This window comes from Mauremys reevesii, linkage group 7, assembly GCF_016161935.1.
Source record: "Mauremys reevesii isolate NIE-2019 linkage group 7, ASM1616193v1, whole genome shotgun sequence".
In the NCBI taxonomy this organism is placed as follows: Eukaryota; Metazoa; Chordata; order Testudines; family Geoemydidae; genus Mauremys; species Mauremys reevesii.
Genome location: NC_052629.1, coordinates 32301062 through 32319851, shown reverse-complemented (window position 1 = coordinate 32319851; position 18790 = coordinate 32301062). Strand labels below are relative to the sequence as shown.

Sequence of the window (18790 nt, the reverse complement as noted above, 5' to 3'; positions counted from 1 at the left end):
CACCTTTGCATGGAGGAGGATCATTTGGTGAAACTCTCAACAAGGTCATGATTAAAATCTCTTGAAGACAATTGACCCAAGAAATATAGACCATTCAGAAATTGCATGCTCTTTTCACACAGCTCCAACAGATGCTACAAGAATGAATTCACTTTTTCTAAACTATGAAAGCCAATGATTACAAAAAGCACACCAGGGTTTCTGCAACGTTTCCTATGTCAGAAACAAGTGGGCAGTTTGATTATGCTTGTAATACTAAGGACGTTTGAGAATGATTCCTGCTTTCTGCTCTCATGAGAGGGATTCATTAGAGACTTCTATTTCCATACTCTTACGTGGATTTCAGACTTAGAAGTGTATCTCATGTCTTAGTGTCCTGTTATTTTACCCTAATCTAAAATGCTCTCAAAAAGAAAACTGATATCTCAGATTTTTGGTTTGTTCTCAAGATTTATCTTAAGAGAACAGAAAAGTATTGATGGTCAAGTTTTTGTCTTTTTTTATTAGTCTTCAACATAGGAGTCAGAAAATCCAAACAGGACAAAGTCTGTTCTTGAATCAAATGCTGTTAGTAAAACATTGAAGGCCAAAGGTCTCTCCTTGGAGGGACTGCGGACACGCTTCTCTGAATCAGCTTCATTTTCATGGGCAGAGAAATCTTGAGCATCAATCAAGGAAATGTATAAAGCAAACATTTGATTCCAAAGAGGAGTTCTTGGTATCTCCTCATACAGTGTTTCATATGAGGGTATTCAGTGAAGTGGTGCTTCAGCATTTTTTTTCTATGCTTTCCAGTGTTTCTGACCGAACCTTGTTTTCCCTGCCTATCTACTTTTCACTTCTGGCTATGCTTTTTATGCAAAGGATAAATGGACAAGTCTCTCTCATAAGAAAAATGTTCTTTCTTGTCAGTTTCTCTTATCTGGGCATGTCTGCTGTTCCTAATTTATATTGTTGCAGGAATACATAGGGTCAGTCAACTTGGAGTATCTTCAAAGGATTCTTCAGGATCATATTGAGATCCTTTTAGAAGACATTTTCCCTGTGTACATAGTTATTTACAGTAACATGCTTCTTGCTTTTAACAATTTTGGAAGTACTCTCTATGGCAGAAAGTAGGTGGATGGTGGGTTCCTCAGCCTATGGTTTACAATGATAGACTAATTTTGCTTCTCCTGACCAATCAGTGTAAGGGATCCAGAGTATGTATAGATTGTAGAAGATCATCAGATATGGTATCTTTGGAGAAGCAAATCTGAGAAGTTAGATACATGTTTTCATTGACTGTTAATGTTTTTTTATACTTACATATGATTTTGGTATAAATTTGTTTGTTCTTAGGCCACGAACAAAAGATGATCTTAGAGCATACTGTATACTTTTACAGGTAAGAAAAATAGAAGCTTTTTAGTAAAACACATAATCTGTTTAATGCATGATGTACAATCCTGTATGCAATCAAAGTGTAACTAAAGTGTACTGTAAATTAAAAATATACGTTGAGAGGCTTTACATTAAATGGATTTATATTTAATTTCCTTCTGTATGGAAACTATGTACTGAAATATTTACAGCTACCCTACAGAAAAGTCTACTGCTGTGGGTTTTTTCTTCTAAAATTTTAAATTTATATGAAAAATAAAGGCTTTCTTTCTAATTAACATGCAAAAAACAATACAAATTTACTGCTTGGAAACTGCCATCTTGCAGGATGAGAGAGCAAAGTGGGTTATTTTATTTCCTCCCCATCCCCAGCTCTCCTGCATTGATCTGCCCTTGTGCCCACTTTCCCAACAGGCTACATTCTGCATATTTTGAGCAGAGTTTTGTTCCAACAATTAAATAAGGCTGTAATGTTGCGGGAAATATACAAATATTATCGATAAATGCATCACAATACAGAGGTATGAATGCCTGAGTCTTATTTATACTAGCATTTGACTGCTGCTGCTACTGGTGGAGTTGCATCACTGATCAATAATAAGTCCAAATTTTACTAACATAGATGAGGCTTGTTGGATGTGTTTTGTACACATTGGGGGGAGGGATAGCTCAGTGGTTTGAGCATTGGCCTGCTAAACCCAGGGTTGTGAGTTCAATCCTTGACGGGGCCACTTAGGGATCTGGGGCAAAAATTGGTCCTGCTAGTGAAGGCAGGGGGCTGGACTCGATGACCTTTCAAGGTCCCTTCCAGTTCTAGGAGATTGGTATATCTCCAATTATTACCTTATTACCTATTATTACAAGAGAGCAGTTCACCAGTATTTGGGGATAAAGTCAGCTGGGAATCTAATTCATGTAGGAGAAAAGGTTTTCAGTACACCAGGGAGGGGAAGCAACTGTGAATTGTGTGAAATGTAACCTGCTGTGATAGTGGGAATGTGATCAGACCAGTGCAGGGGTGATGATAGAAATTAAGACTAATGCTCTAATCCTGGAAGATGTCAATAAAGTTGTATATAATATTGAGCTGTAGGGTCAATGCTAACCACAGCCATAAGAATATTGAAACTTTCTTGAGTATTGCTTATTCAATATGTTTTCATTGATGTTCACTTATAGCAAAGTCTTCGTTAAATAAACAAACCTCTGATTTCTGTTTAAAACCAATTTTCAAAATGATATTTTCATCCATGATTGTATTGGTTGGAAAAGTCTAATGGCTTTTTTTTAATACTAATTTCGGTACTAACAACATGTTTTTAATATCTTTTGCAGAATCCTCAGTTTAGTAACACATCTACTTATGTCATCTATGCTCACTTGCTAAGACAGATAGCAACCTTGGCAGAAGCTGACCATCATTTCCTAGCTCACTGGTTTAAAAAGTAAAAAAACCAAACTTTCCATCATATAGGATCACAATTTTTAATGTACTTTCATTGATAATGAAAGTTTTTGTATTCTGACAAGCTTTAATTATATTAACTGAAAAGTATTATTTTTTTAAACATATATGGAGTCCGGCAGGAAGGAGCAGGCTGTGAGGTACATACATAGTTCTCCTAAACTCATGGAAGTTACAAGGCTATGTTAACTTCTGCACTGATCCAATTGGTGGAAGTGTGGCCCTGTTGGAGCTGTGCTAGTAGGGGCCACTGGGGCTGTAGCCTCATGTGGATACAGGACTTCTGTCTGAATGAGCCTGGCCTTGCAGGTTATCTGCTAGGTTTGGGGGCAGCTTTTCCATGAGGAGGTAAAAATTTCCCCCTCAAACTGAGATGTGTCCTAGTTTACCAAAAACTCTAAAAGCTATAATTTGATTTGGCTCACTGTTTGAAAAGGATGATTGTTATCTTGGTTAAGACGGTAACATGAAGATTGATGTTTTTCATTTACGGCCAGGATAGAAAAGCCAAACAGTACTAAAAATTTGAACTTTTTATCTTTTAAAAGATTGTGCATTTCTCTTACTACATACATGGAAGCTATGTATTGTACAACATAAAAAGTGTTTGTAGAATACTTAATCTATACTCGAGAGTGCATGAAGTTCTTTTTAGTGTCTCTTTTCAATGAAGCAAAATATCTCTAAATAGAAACTTCAAAAAAGTTGTCAGATTTAAAAGATAAACTTCACAGAGAGGAGATAATTTCTATCTTTCTATTTACCACTTTAATAAAGAGCCAATTAACTATTTAGAAAAGAGGTAACTTTTGAAACAGTAATCTAAAAAGATGTAGAGATTAAAGCATATCTATAGTATGCCTGATGCATTCAATAGAATTGCTATATCCTTTAAAGAAGAATATTGCCACATGTCAATGTTTAGAAGTAGCAGGTGTCAGTAAACTTATTCGGTAAATCTTAATTGGTCATTTTGTCCATTGGAATTTTGTCCATTATGTGGTAATTTATTATAATGGGCTTCAGTGGAGGCAGTACTAGCTTAAGAGTAACTTCAGTATGTTTCTTCTAGGATTTCGCAGAGGAGGTTTAAGCAGTTAGTAGACAGGGTGCTGCAATTTATTTCTTTACGTCTGTTCCCTGCAAAACCTGAAGAATTCCCACCCATGATAAAATGTACTTGGTGGATTCCATCAGCAACCAAAGTCTTATCTTTATTCAGTAAGTTTTTCTAATTAAAATTGATTATTCTTCGTTCATAATTATGTTATGATATATTGGCTTTTTCTTTTTAGCACAGAGACATAAAATGGTAACTGAGGCCTGGTCTACACTAGGACTTTAAATCGAATTTAGCAGCGTTAATTCGAATTAACCGCTCAACCGTCCACACCAGGAAGCCGTTTAATTCGACCTAGAGGGCCCTTTAGTTCGAATTCGGTACTCCACCCCGACGAGGGGAGTAGCGCTAAATTCGACATGGCTATCTCGAATTAGGCTAGGTGTGGATGCAAATTGAACTTAGTAGCTCCGGGAGCTATCCCACAGTGCACCACTCTGTTGACACTCTGGACAGCAGTCCAAGCTTGGATTCTCTGACCAGCCACACAGGAAACGACCCGGGAAAATTTGAATTCCTTTTCCTGTCTGGCCAGTTTGAATCTCAATTCCTGGTTGGACATCGGGGCGAGCTCAGCAGCACCTGCAACGATGCAGAGCTCTCCAGCAGAGGAGTCCATGCAATCCCAGAATAGAAAGAGGTCCCCAGCATGGACAGACCGGGAAGTCCTGGATCTGATCGCTGTGTGGGGTGATGAGTCTGTGCTTTCGGAGCTGCGCTCCAACAAACGGAATGCAAAGACCTACGAGAAGGTCTCCAAAGCCATGGCACTCAGAGGATACAGCCGGGATACAACGCAGTGCCGCGTGAAAATCAAGGACCTGAGACAAGGCTACCAAAAAGTCAGAGCGGCAAACGGACGCTCCGGAGCCCAGCCCCAGACATGCCGCTTCTACGAGGCACTGCATGCTATTCTAGGTGGGTCTGCCACCACTGCCCCACCAGTGACCGTGGACTCTGAGGATGGGATAGTGTCGAGGGGCAGTTCCTCGGCGATGTTCGCCGATGGGGAAGATGAAGGGTTTGTGGAGGACGACGCAGTCGACAGCGCTTACAATACCACTTTCCCCGACAGCCAGGATCTCTTCATCACCCTCACAGAGATCCCCTACCAACCCTCCCCGGCCGTTAACACGGACTCAGAATCAGGGGAAGGATCAGTCGGTAAGTGTTATAAACATGGAAACATTTATTTCTTAAAAAACAGGAATATATACTATATAAAAACTAGCTAAAAAGTTGTCCATATAAAACTATATAAAAAGAAGGTCCACACATATAGGGATGGAAGAGAAATCCTCTTCGGACACTTCCACGAAGCTCTCGTAGAGGTGCTCGAAAAGCCTCCGCAGGAGGTTCCTGGGGAGAGGTGCCTTATTTGGTGCTCCGTGGAAGCACACTCTTCCGCACCAGGCCATCCTCACGTAAAGCAGAATGATTGCCTCCACCAGCGTGGCTGCATACGGTCCTGGTCTGTGCAGGGATTCCCGCAGCATCCTCTCTCTCTCTCTCCGAGTGACCCGCCTCAGGGTAATGTCGTTCGGCGACTGCTGCATCTAAGTAGGGCAATTAGTGTACTGTTACTATTGTGACTGCTTGACTTTTACTTTGCATAGCAAAGACCTTCGTTCAACAGGCACGTGTTGGAGGCCGCAGAGGAAAAGCATACAGTGATCTTTCCCGGGCACAGCCACGAGGGGCTGGAACAGGGTCGGACTTTATGCTTTCCAGATTGCCTTCTGCGGGAGGGCACAGCTACCCATTAACTGTTAAGCAGCCTATAGTGTAGGGCTTACCAGGCCTGGCTGATAAACGGATTCAGCTGTACCGCCCCACTTGTCCGATCTCCGGTGCAAGACCACAGCCACTGAAAGCGTATTCCGAAATCTCGAACTTGTCCTGAGAGCTCGTGAGACTAGGTTCCCTGTATGGTCTTGTTCACAGAAACTGAGTAGACTGTGTTCACTGTTCGCAAACATGTATCTTTTCAAGGAAATCACTTCCTTTTTCCCATCACACAGCTGCGGCTCTTTCACGAACTGCCCCGCCATCCCCCTCACAGAGGCTGGCGCAGATTAGGCGGCGAAAGAAAAAGACTAGGGACGACATGTTCTCGGAACTGATGGCCTGCTCCAGAGCCGAGGCGGCCGAGCAGAGACAGTGGAGGGAGACCCTATGTCAGCACCAGCGCTCACACATCGAATGGGAGGACAGGTGGCGGCAGGAAGACCAGCAGGCGACTCAAACGCTGCTTGGGCTAATGAGGGAGCAAACGGACACGCTCCGGCGCCTTGTAGATGTTCTGCAGGACCGCAGGCAGGAGGAGAGAGCCCCCCTGCACTGTATCTGCAACCGCAATCCCCCGCCACAAAGTCCTGTCCCCCCCTCACCCAAAATAACAAGAAGGAGGGGCGCTAGGGGCCGTGAAAACTGTCACAGCACCCCAGCAGAGCGCTCATGTACCACACAGCTCTGATGCCATAAACTTTGAGAAGTGCTTCCCTTCCTGGATCACCCAGTCCCAAATCCAAGTTTCATCCCCCCACTGTGTAGTTGAGTATTAAAAGTAGTTTGTTGTTATTCACTGTTTCCGTCCCGTTTTTCTTGTCAGAAGACTTTGTGTGAAGGGGGGGGAGGGGGGTTTTAATCGCATAGGACAGCCTCCATTACCAGGGTACAGACTTGGGGGCAGGATCAACAGCAGGACACACACAGACTGCAGTCACTAGGCACCAGGGTCAGTCTGGGAGGTGTATGCTGCCCCAGGTCAGTCTGTGAGGTGTATGCTGCCCCAGGGTCCTAGCGCCTGTCATCCACAAATGGCAAGGCAGGCTGCCCTTACCATGCCCTTCCACCCTAGCCACGAGCCTCTCCGATGCCCTGAGCCCCAGCAAGAGCCCTCATCCACGGACACATACTCACCCTTCCCACACACCCCTCACCCCTTACTACGCCCCAACCCCCAGCCCAGAGCCTGCATCCAAACTCCGTCCCAAAGACGGCACCCGTCACCCCTTCCTGCAAACCCACCCCTTCCTGCACACCCACCCGCAACCGTCCTCCCCCCAGAGACCGCTGTAGTAGCAGGAGCCTGTCATTCCTCTAGTGTAGAAGCGGTCTGTACATCAGTGCACACCGTACCCACCACAGTCTGCGTACATGTTTCAACCCTAGAACAGGAATTCATAATTAAAGAAAACTTTGTTAATAATCAGTGTTCAATTAACTTTATTTTAAAACGTGTGTTAGAAGGGAGGAAACCTGGAGAACGGGGTATGTAACCGCAGATCAAAGTCAACAGTCACTGAAACAGGCTCAGGTTCAGCTTCTCTGTAAGTCAAGTGGACAGTCATAGATTACCCTGCTCTCCGAGGAACCTAGCTTTCAAAGCCTCCCGGATGCACAGCGCTTCCCGCTGGGATCTTCTATCGGCATGGCTGTCTGGCTGAGCGTAATCAGCAGCCAGGCGATTTGCCTCAACCTCCCATCCCGCCATAAAGGTCTCCCCCTTGCTCTCACAGAGATTGTGGAGCACACAGCAAGCTGCAATAACAACGGGGATATTTTTTTCGCTGAGGTCCGAGCGAGTGAGTAAGCTCCACCATCTCCCCTTGAGACGTCCGAAAGCACACTCCACCACCATTCTGCACTTGCTCAGCCGGTAGTTGAAGAGCTCCTTGTCACTGTCCAGGGCGCCTGTATAGGGCTTCATGAGCCAGGGCATTAGCGGGTAGGCTGGGTCCCCGAGGATCACGGTAGGCATCTGCACATCCCCAACCGTTATTTTGTGGTCCGGGAAGAAACTACCTCCCTGGAGGCGTCTAAACAGACCAGAGTTCCTGAACACACGCGCGTCATGAACCTTGCCCGGCCACCCGACGTAGATGTTGGTAAAACGTCCCCTATGGTCCACCAGTGCTTGCAGCACCATTGAAAAGTAGCCCTTTCGGTTAATGTAGTGGCTGGCCTGGTGGGCTGGTCCCAGGATAGGGATGTGAGTCCCATCTATAGCCCCACCGCAGTTTGGGAATCCCATCGCGGCGAAGCCATCTCTGACGACCTCGACGTTTCCTAGAGTCACTACCTTTGAGAGCAGTTGCTCAACGATTGCGTGGGCTACTTGAATCACAGCAAGCCCTACAGTAGATTTGCCGACGCCAAAGTGGTTCGCTACTGACCGGTAGCTGTCTGGCGTTGCAAGTTTCCAGAGGGCTATGGCCACTCGCTTCTGCACAGTCAGGGCTGCTCGCATCCGGGTGTCCTGGCGCTTCAGGGCAGGGGCCAGCAAGTCACACAGTTCAAGGAAAGTGCCCTTACGCATCCTGAAGTTTCGCAGCCACTGTGATTCATCCCAGACCTGCAGCACTATGTGGTCCCACCACTCCATGCTTGTTTCCCGGGCCCAGAATTGCCGTTCCACACCATGAACTTGACCCATTGCCACCATGATCTCCACTGCGCGGCGTACCCTGCTTTGCGAGAGGTCTGCGCCACTCTCCTCACCGCGCTGACGGAGCCTCCTCGCCCGATTTCTCAGCAGCTGACTGTGGAAGAGGTGGACGATAAGGTGCGAGGAGTTGACAACGGCCATAAGTGCAGCGATGATCGCAGCAGGCTCCATGCTCGCAGTGCTGTGGCGTCTGCACTGTAACCGACCAGAGAAGGGCGCGAACAGATTTCCCGCCGGTGCTTTCAGGGAGGGAGGGCGTGATTGACGGTTCAATGACGACCGTTACCCAAAACCACCCTCAACACATTTTTTTCCCCAGCAGGCATTGGGGGCTCTACCCAGCATTCCAATGGGCAGCGGGGACTGCGGGAACTGTGGGATAGCTTCCCACAGTGCAACGCTTCCAAAGTCGACGCTGGCCCCGTTAGTGTGGACTCACAAAGTCGAATTAGTGTCCTTAGTGTGGATACACAAATTCGACTTCATAAGGTCGATTCCACAAATTCGAATTAAGTTGATTCGAAATAGTCTTGTAGTGTAGCCGTACCCTGACAAAATAGATTCTGCAGAGGACCATGATGTTCCCACAGCACTTCTGTTTTTGCCACTGCATAATGAGGAGAATGCACCCATGTCTACACCTACCAAATGCTTTTTCCATTATCCTAGAAGAATGCCTTTAAACTGTACCCAAAAGCAGATTCTCCCTGCAGACGTGATCTAGTCTACATAACTATCACTTCTTTCCTAATCCTGTATGTATATTTAGGGAGAAGGCACCCTCTTATCTTGCACTTCAGTGAATGAGATCTTCTCCGATAAAATTGTGACCAATTAAGATTTACAGTATATACTCGTTCATAAGCTGAATATTTTTGGTAAAAAAGTGATGCATCGAAGAGTGGGGCTTGGCTTATAAACAGGTCTACACCAAAATTTGATGATTTTAAACTCTATGGAATCATTGAATTGAATATCTAATACATTGTCATTTTGTTTACCTGGAGCATTCACAGGCATGGAGCCCCTCGGCTTCTTGTGGCCATGATTTGCCGTTCCCAGCCAATGGGAGCTGCGGGAAGTGGCGCACCACTTCCTGCAGCTCTCATTGGCTGGACACGGCAAACCACAGCCACAGGGAGCCACGCTCCCATTGGCTGGGAACGGCGAACCACAGCCAGAGGGAGCCGAGGGGCTCCATGCCTGTGAACACTCCAGGTAAACAAAATGTCCAGGCCCACTAGTGGCATACCCTAATGGGCCAGGAACCAAAGTTTGCCAACCCCTGAAATATAGGGTCAGCTTATGAAAGGGTCACACAGTTTTTGCTATGTTTACCTAACCATCTTGGGAGGTCGACTTGTAAACGAATGGGCTAATGAACGAGTATATACGGTAGTCAAAGCTCACAGGTGCAAGTAGGAATATATTGCTATAAATGATTATAGAGTAGGTTGCTCCAGCAACTGCATAAGACTGTAATGTTGTAGTAAGGATACATATATTCTTACCACATAAATACGTATAAAAAGATATAGGTAGTCTGAACACAAATCAAATTGAATGGTCAGCATTTAGCCTGTTTCCCCTTAAAAGAAAATACATCAAATGAATGTGAGATACTCTCAGTCACATAGATAGCCCATATCAGTCTCAGTGATATTGCCCATGAGTTGCTGACATATAAATTCAGCAATCGCACTGGCACAAGCCTGTTAGCAAACATGCATGTGGATTAGCAGATCTTAAAAATTTCCAATATGCAGCATTCAACTTATTTCGCATCCAGTGAAAGTCAGAACTCCTGTTATAGTGCAGTACTTTATACAAGTTTTTTATTGTTGAATGAACAGATATTTACAAACCTTAGTATTGCATTGGATTAGCAATCCCAAATATATTGCTTGACTGATCGCAATAAATGCATTGTGACTAATAAATTTGGGCTTGTTGAAAGGAGTCGTTATTTGCCATAAATATTGGGTCAGTTTTGGGGAGTGGTTTCAAGTCTACACTGTGGGCCCTCTTTTTACATCAAGACAACAGTTGATTAAAAGTCAGATCCCCATGTAATGACAATTTGGCTAAATCTCGTTCTCATTTAGTATCTAATTATTTCATTATGAAGCTCAAATAAGGTGATAGAGAATTGAAACCCTGAAAGGAAATAGGCAGGGCCTGGGGTGCATCCACGTCTTTTTTCCTTTACTAAAACTGCATTGAACTCATACATGAAACATAACATATTATGTCAATAGATGTGTTTTGAAATATCTGGATAAATTAAGAGTTCAGGGAGTTGAAAAATAATATAAGTAATCAATTGATTCCTTAATCAGAAGTGTCCATTGTTCTGGTGACTATACTTTACTCTCTTTTATTTATGGCTTATATGAATAGACTACTCTTTGGTGAAATCCTGGCCACACTGAAGTCTATAGGAGTTTTATTACTCTTTTATGAGGCAAGATTTCACCCTTATATTGAGATACGTCTAACTTAGATATTTTTTCAGGAAAGCAGTCTTCTGTTGTTGATGAGTAAAATACTTTTTAGACTTCCATTGGAATTTCAGTTTTCTTAAATTCTTAAAGTATATTTGGAAAAAATGGAAGCAGAAAAAATTATCTTGGAATTTTGGCCCCTGTTTCAAGTCACTGATCATAAGCATTAGCTGGTACTTTAATTTCAGTGACAAAATCTGTTGCTTCATAAAATACCAAAAAAGTAAATTATGTGTATCAATTACATGTCAAATTTCCATATGTCAGAGACATGTCTGAGATAGCAATTTGAGTCCCTAGACTTACTATTTTTTAACATTCAAACTGAAAAATAAAGATATTTTTTAAATGATCTTGAGATTAGCACTTGTTTGTCTAGTTTCTCTTTGATTATAGTGGTTTGTAAAGTATTCTCATTAAATGTTGGTGTGCCAGCATGACAATATTTATTTTAGCAGAGTGATAGCAATGCTATAGCTAAGGTTCAAAAAAGATGACTGTATAACAGCTGATCTTGACATTCACATAACTTGAAAATGGGTGTGCCTCATTGGGATAGTAGTTTGAGAGAGTTCCTGAAACTGATTCTATATGTTTTCTTTGTAGGTGCTGCAAATAGCCTGGCTAATCCTGCTATTATTTCATATACGGATTTTTATAATTCTACGTTGGATCATATTGATCTCATGGAAGAGTATCATAACTGGCAGTGTTATGGAAACTCTCACAGGTAAAAGAGAAACTGGCAAGAGTCAGGTTTTGTCTAACAATAAATAAAAATAGATTATGCTTATTTTTGTTGTTCGTTATAGGCTTGTCTATTTATTTTAAAGTTCAGCATCATGTCTTTTTCAAATAGATAGCTTTGACATTTTCAGTAAAATCCTGACCCCATTGAAGTCATTGTAAGTTTTGCCATTGACTTCAGTGGGGCCAGGATTTCACACTTTGATTTAAATCAGATAAAAGGTAAAAATTTTAGACAGTAATATAAGTTCATTGTTTGCTAATATTGACTGTACAAAAGGCAGCTAGTGAAGTCTAATTACAGTAGAACCTCAGTTACAGACACCTCAGACATGGAGGTTGTTCGTTACTCTGAAATGTTCATAACTCTGAACAAAACATTATGGTTGTTCTTTCAAAACTTTACAGCTGAACATTGAAAGAGTTTCCTTACCTTGTCAAATCTTTATTTTAAACTTCCCCTTTAATGTTTTAGTAGTTTATATTTAATACATGTTTTTTTTTTGGGGGGGGGTGGGTGGACTGGTTCGGTCGCTACTGCTACCTGATTGTGTAGTTCGGGTTCCAAATGAGGTGTTTGGTTGACCGGTCAGTTCGTAACTCTGGTATATGTAACTCTGAGGTTCTACTGTACAAATTTTTTAATAAGAATTATTTTTATCATGATACAAATTATTTTGTCCTCCACACAATAAGAGAGACACCTATTAATATCAAATGGCATTTACCATTTTATATATAAAACATATCAAACATTCATATACTATATGTGTCCTTCCAGAATTTGGCTCTGATCGTGCCAAGACTTAAACACATGCTTAACTTTACAGACTGTGATCAAGTTCACTGTGGTCAACAGGACTATTTTCAGTGCATAAAGATAAACATGTGTAAGCCTTTGAAGGCTTACGGTCCTTTAACTGTCACTTTTGGCAACAAGTCTCCTGTTCTAAGTAGTACTTCAGGCTATTAAAGTGGAAGAAAATGTAACATTCAATTTATTTTTCACTCTTAGGCTGTTCTTATTTTTTGCATTTTGCTCAGCTTGTACAGTGAAATTAAGATTTTAGAGTCTCATGAATCAGCACAATGTTTGGGTTACGAATATTTATTAAAACTTTCCTTTGAATTTAAAAAATCTTTAATGAAAACATTTTTCATTGATTTCACAAAAGCTTGTTTTTACAAAATGAAAATTTTGGATCAGATTAAACAATATAGCATTGCATTAAGGATTTCTGAAGGGATCTTGATGGCTTGAATCATGAGAGATTAATTACATCTTTCTTTATTTTACTTTTTATTATTTTATTTCAAAGTACACTGAAATGTTCTCAATAAGTTAAAGATACTAAAAACCAAATGTGGCCTTGTGTTTATATATGTGCAATTTGTATTGACTTTAGTAGGAGTTGAAGAAGACCTTAAGGGCAGAATTTGTTCGCACCATTACAGGTATTTTAGATCAGGCTTCAGTGTGAGGCTTGATATTTGGATTTGGAAATATAAAAGCATTTTACAAATTTCTAGTATCATGGAATATTATGGTACAAATAACTTCAGAAAACTACATAATTTCATTGGCATATTCACATGTATGTCCCAGAGCTGCTGAGCTTCAGGAACTTTCTAGAAAACAGTGCCAGTTGGGTTCACATGAGTGCCTCCTTGTGGCTCTGAACATTCAGAACAAAGCCTTTAGGAGGGCTATCTGGCCTCCACCCCACTTCAGTTCTTTCCTTTTCTTGGGGTACATCCATACTACCCGCCGGATCGGCGGGTAGCAATCGACTTCTCAGAGTTCGATATATCGCGTCTCATCTAGACGCGATATATCGAACTCTGAACGCGCTCCTGTCGACTCCGGAACTCCACCACCGCGAACGGCGGTGGCGGAGTCGACGTGGGAGCCGCGGACTTCGATCCCGCCCCGTGAGGACGGGTAAGTAGTTCGAACTAAGGTAGTTCAACTTCAGCTACGCTATTCGCGTAGCTGAAGTTGCGTACCTTAGTTCGACCCCCTCCCCTAGTGTAGACCAGGCCTTGGTTAGCTGTGGACATCCGGACCTATTGTCTGTAGTCAGACATGTTTTGTTTGGCTTTTGATCATAGTGTAGTTTAGTCCAGCTATATCACTCTTGGTGTAATTTTAATTCTTTTTTACTTTGGGGTTTTTCCCTTGTTTCTGCAATATTACATAGTCTAAATCCCCAGTGGGGTCTCAGAACATAACACTGTAGCCAATCTGGACAAGCATACCAGTTTCAAGCTGTATTTTTTGTGTGTGTAGTGTTCACCGTTCTTGCTATCACAACCAGCTCCAGTAACTCTGACTTTCTCCTCCCTTCAGCTAATATCTGTGATGATCTGCCTGGCTTGGAGGTGGAAAAAAATAGTAGTTCATTTTTGACTGCTGATGTTCACATGGCTTTTGCATCCACTAAGCAACACATTTAACAAATTGCCTGAGAAACCTGTGCCATGCATTAATTTCTAGTCGTCTTTGTCGGTTGGGGACCATTTGGTCCATTTCCTTGAAATGTGGAGTGAAATTACCATGGATGGTTAAAGTTTGGTTGGGCCACACAATCTAATTCCATGGGGCAGCCCAATCTCTCTTCCCATATGCTTATAAGGGTTTCTACTAAGTAAACACTATTCAGAGCAGAGGAGAATTCTCTGTAAAGTTTGAAACTACAGAAGAAAGGTGCCTGATCAGCACAAAGGGGATGTACTGTCTATTCAAGATCATTTCTCATGTTAAAAAATCGGATAGATCCATGATGATATGAAGGCTAAAAAAGTTAACAGACTTAATGAATAAATTCAAATTACAAATGCTGATATTGGCTTCCATCGTTCTTATCCTTTCTTTATGAAGTCTGAACAAAGCTATCAACTTTTTAAAAAGATGCTTACATATCTCATTCAGACTTACTCAACACAAATATTTAAATGCAGGGAACAGTCATTACTGTTTTCTGATTTAACAGTTGTTTGGCTGTGGTTGCATCATACTTCTGGCATTAAGGTATTCCAATTTACCTGTACTTGGAGAACTGGCTGGTTTGCATTTGTATACCACAAACCTTAGAAGAATTCCTGAAAGTGACATGGGTATTGCTCAATTTCTCTGGTACCTACTCAAAAGATATCTTCTTATATTGGTGCAGTCCTGGACTCTTTGCAAGCCATTTTTTTCCCCTGAAGAGAGATTTTTGGGATGTTTTCTAAGATAATTTTTCTTTAATGGAATAGTATCAAATGTCAGTGAGTTTCTTTCTAAAGCAGGTAAGTCTCGTGGCCTCCTACACCTTTGTCTCAAGACCTAGGGGTCCCTGCCTGTGAATGAAGCCACTGCAGCACTAGTTAGCTGCCAGTTACATTCTCCAAACAAGGATGACATGAGAGCACTTCTCATCATCCTGTTTTATACCTCATGATCAGGAATATAAGAGGCAAACCTTGGAAAAGAAAATGATTATTCTTCTTCGAGTGATTGCTCCTATGCATTCCAGTTAGGTGTGCGCGCCGTGCGTGCACGGCTCTTCGGAACATTTTTACCCTAGCAACTCCGGCGAGCTGATGGAGTGCGCCGTGGAAGTTGGCAGTTTGTCCCCGGACGGTGCCGAGGATCGGTGCCGACCGGCGCGGTGCCGGGATGGAGATCGGGACCATCGACTGCCTCGGTACCGGGAGCATGACCGCGATCTCGATCGGCGGTGACGGGAGCGGCTTCGGGAGTCGCGGTGCCGAGAACGGTACCAGGAGCCGGACCTCCTGCGGTACCGGCGGTCCGGTGACTGGGACCGGGAGCGTCGCCGGGAGTGCGACCGGTACCGCGATGCTGAGCGGTATCGGGACTGCGACCGGTGCCGAGATGGGGAGCGGTACCGAGACGTTGATCGGTGCCGGGATCGGGATCGGCGTGACGGCGACCGTTTCCGGGACCGGGACCAAGACTTGGAGCGCAGTCTATCCCGTCTGTCAGGGGTTGGGGGCCGCATCATCGCCGGCTTGCCCACCGACTGAACAGCCCGCACCGGCGGTGCCGGGGGCCGGAGGCTCGGTGCCTCTGTGAGCTCGATGAGCTCTCTCGCCGTCAAGAAGGTCTCGGGCGTGGATGGGAGATGTAGCTCGACCGCGGTTGGCACCGGGGAGCAGGGAGGTACCGGACTCTACGGCTCTTGAGGTGCCGGAGTCAACAGAACCGTGCACGGCTTGTGCACTACCACAGCCGGTGCCGGAGGTGCCGGTGATGGCTGGGTAAGCTGTCCCGGAGCATGAGGCTTAGAAGCCGTCTGCGCCGTCTTCCGTTTCCTCGGTGGAGAGAGGGAACGGTGCCGGGATGCCGGTGCCGGCTGCGAAGCCCGAGCAGTCTTGGTACCGGGGCGGCTCGGTGCCGCTGGTGCGCTGCGCGCCGAGGACGATTTCGGTGCCGCTGGGGTCGGCGCAGGAGGTTGAAGTGCCACCTCCGTAAGGAGCTGCTTCAGGCGAGAGTCCCGCTCCTTTCTAGTGCGCGGCTCAAACGCTGTGCAGATTGGGCACTTATCTGTTCTGTGGGATTCCCCGAGGCAGCGCAGGCAGGAGTCGTGCGGGTCCCCGACCGGCATGTGCCGCTGGCAAGCCGCACAGGGCTTAAATCCCGGTGCCTTGGGCATGAGCCCGCACCGGTTGTGGAAGAAGAGGGGCTAAACCCCCCTAATTCCCTTACTATACTATATCTAACTAAACTTATTCAACTAATCTAACAACTAAACTAAGTTAACCAACTATGTACACTGAAGAAATGGAGAAACGCTAGGGCTGTGGAGGTAAAGGAGCACTCCACTGTTCCAACTGGCCGTCACGGGCGGTAAGAAGGAACTGAGGAGCGGACGGGCCGGCTGGGGTATATATCTAGCGCCATAGAGGCGCCACTCCAGGGGGCGCCCAGCCGGCCCGCCGGAGTTGCTAGGGTAAAAATGTTCCGAAGAGCCGTGCACGCGCGGCGCGCACACCTAACTGGAATGGATAGGAGCAACACATCTCGAAGAACAACAGTTACTACGGTGAGTAACCGTCTTTTCACCAGCAAATATAGTTCTTTAGAAGGGTTTCCTCTGCATATTCACACCCTGCTCCCACCTTTCTCTCTTCTTCACAACTTTGTTCTCGTGGAATTATGGAGTTCACTTGGTGGTTGTGGACTCCATAATCCTTTGTATAGGTTTGAGTCTCAGTGTTCAGAGCACTGAAAGTGGAGTGCTTTCTAGAAAGTTCCTGAAACTCAGCAGTACCAAGCCACACATCCCATAAATGTGAACAAAAGAAATACACTCAACTTAAAGTTATTGGTAAGTAATCTTTTTTGTTAGGTTTTATAAAAATTCTTGATAGAAATGCTGATGTGGTTCACATACATTTCTTATTTTTTTTTTTGTCTGTTAATGTAGCTGTAAATGTTTGTATTATAACAGGACATGTGGACCACTTCATCAGTCTTAGAGTTAGTTTCAAATTGATTTTTAATGAGTGGTGTAGAATATTTAGTAAGTTCATTTTTAGTTTACATGGTGAATCAATGTTTCTGCTGTCTTCTTTAGTGAATGATGCCTCCGATGACTAAGAATACTAACTGTTGACTTGTGGCCCATATAATGTTGTCAAAGGTGAAGGATGAAAGAAACTTTAGGTATTAGATGAAAGATGACACGGGTTGTTTGACAGATAGTATAATGGACTAACATTATCCTTTCATGTTGGGGGCCCAAAGTCCAAATTCCTGCACAAGTTCCAAGGCAGATTTTGTATTGGGAGGAAGTGTCATACTTCACTGTAGTAGCTTTATGATATGTATAATGTTCTACACAGTTGTCAGAGAATAGGCTAAAGAGACAAATAACATTATTGCATGTAATGACTGAATACTAGCGGAGCCACGTGAGAGAGCTTGGACAGCATCTACATGCTCTGTTCTTTGCTCAAGCTAATGCTGCTATTCCTCACTTTCATGAGAGCTTAAATTTAACAAAGAAAACTAACAAAAGAACCATTGGTGTTTGTCATTTCTGGGATTCTTGAGTGTTTATCATCCTTATTGCTGATTGATTGAAAAATAATGTTACTGATGGCCTGATTTTTTCAGAAATGCTGGATACCTGCAGCTCCCAATGTCAATCAGGCCCCAGCAAATAGCATAAAATACAAGTATTTCCATTATATGCTCTAATTGACTGGAAAATAATAGACATGAGACATCTTTTTTGCAATCAAAATAATGTAAAAGTTAAGTTTTTTTTATTCATTAGCTCTGCTTAACAATTCAAATTTAGTATTTAACACCAAAAATGCTGTTTGCATACTATAGTGGCTGACTTTGTTCTTCAGTCACATGAAAGGGCAATGATGGTAGATGCTACAATAAAGATTAAAGGTCTATTGTGAAAAAGTATATACAAATACTGTGAATGCTAAGTCCTTGTTAGTTAACACTAAAATGGTTTGCACAAGATTAAATTAACATCTGTGCACACAATGCGGAAAGAACGATAGCTATTTCAGAAGAAGAGTTATTTACAAATGAGATATTAATGGAGGAGAGAATTACTAAACAGTAATACAAAGATTGATTCTTGTTTTATTATCTTTAATAAAAATTACACCTTATTTAACTTCCTGTCTATTTTGCCATTCAGGTTTTCTTTCTGTCAGTATCCATTCATTATTTCTATAGCAGCAAAAAAAGTTATTATTCAAAGGGACTCAGAACAACAGATGATAAGCATGGCACGGGTAAGTTACTTTGTGATAAATGATCATGTAAAAATAATGTTATACATTTTAATCTGTTAAACATTCTGTAAAATTATACATTGCAATCTCTGAAATTTAGGGCTAACCTCTAAATTAAAAAAAAAGGTCATTCTGTAACTTCTAGTCTGCAAAAGGCCATGAAGAATGCTTACACAGTGTTTTTGTTTTAGTTTGCTTAGGGCGGCAGTAGCTTCATAAATGTTTCTACAGTATAATGTGCTGCTCTTATTCTTCTGCAATATATGAATCTTTCTTCACCATGCCCATGAGTGACAGGCAAGCCAGATTAAGGAGGAGGATAATTTTGAAGAAACACATTTCCCTGA

General features: G+C 43.1%; 1 protein-coding gene across 5 annotated transcripts in view; it reads left to right on the top strand.

Moving 5' to 3' along the window:
* HECTD2 (HECT domain E3 ubiquitin protein ligase 2) overlaps positions 1–18790 on the top strand; it is an 82886-nt gene that overhangs the window by 37687 nt on the left and 26409 nt on the right. For all 5 annotated transcript variants that reach the window (XM_039481012.1, XM_039481011.1, XM_039481013.1 and 2 more), the window contains 5 exons: positions 1342–1387; positions 2719–2828; positions 3921–4069; positions 11529–11652; positions 18347–18443. In XM_039481012.1, the coding sequence (XP_039336946.1) occupies positions 1342–1387; positions 2719–2828; positions 3921–4069; positions 11529–11652; positions 18347–18443 (526 nt within the window). The remainder of the gene's footprint in view (positions 1–1341; positions 1388–2718; positions 2829–3920; positions 4070–11528; positions 11653–18346; positions 18444–18790) is intronic.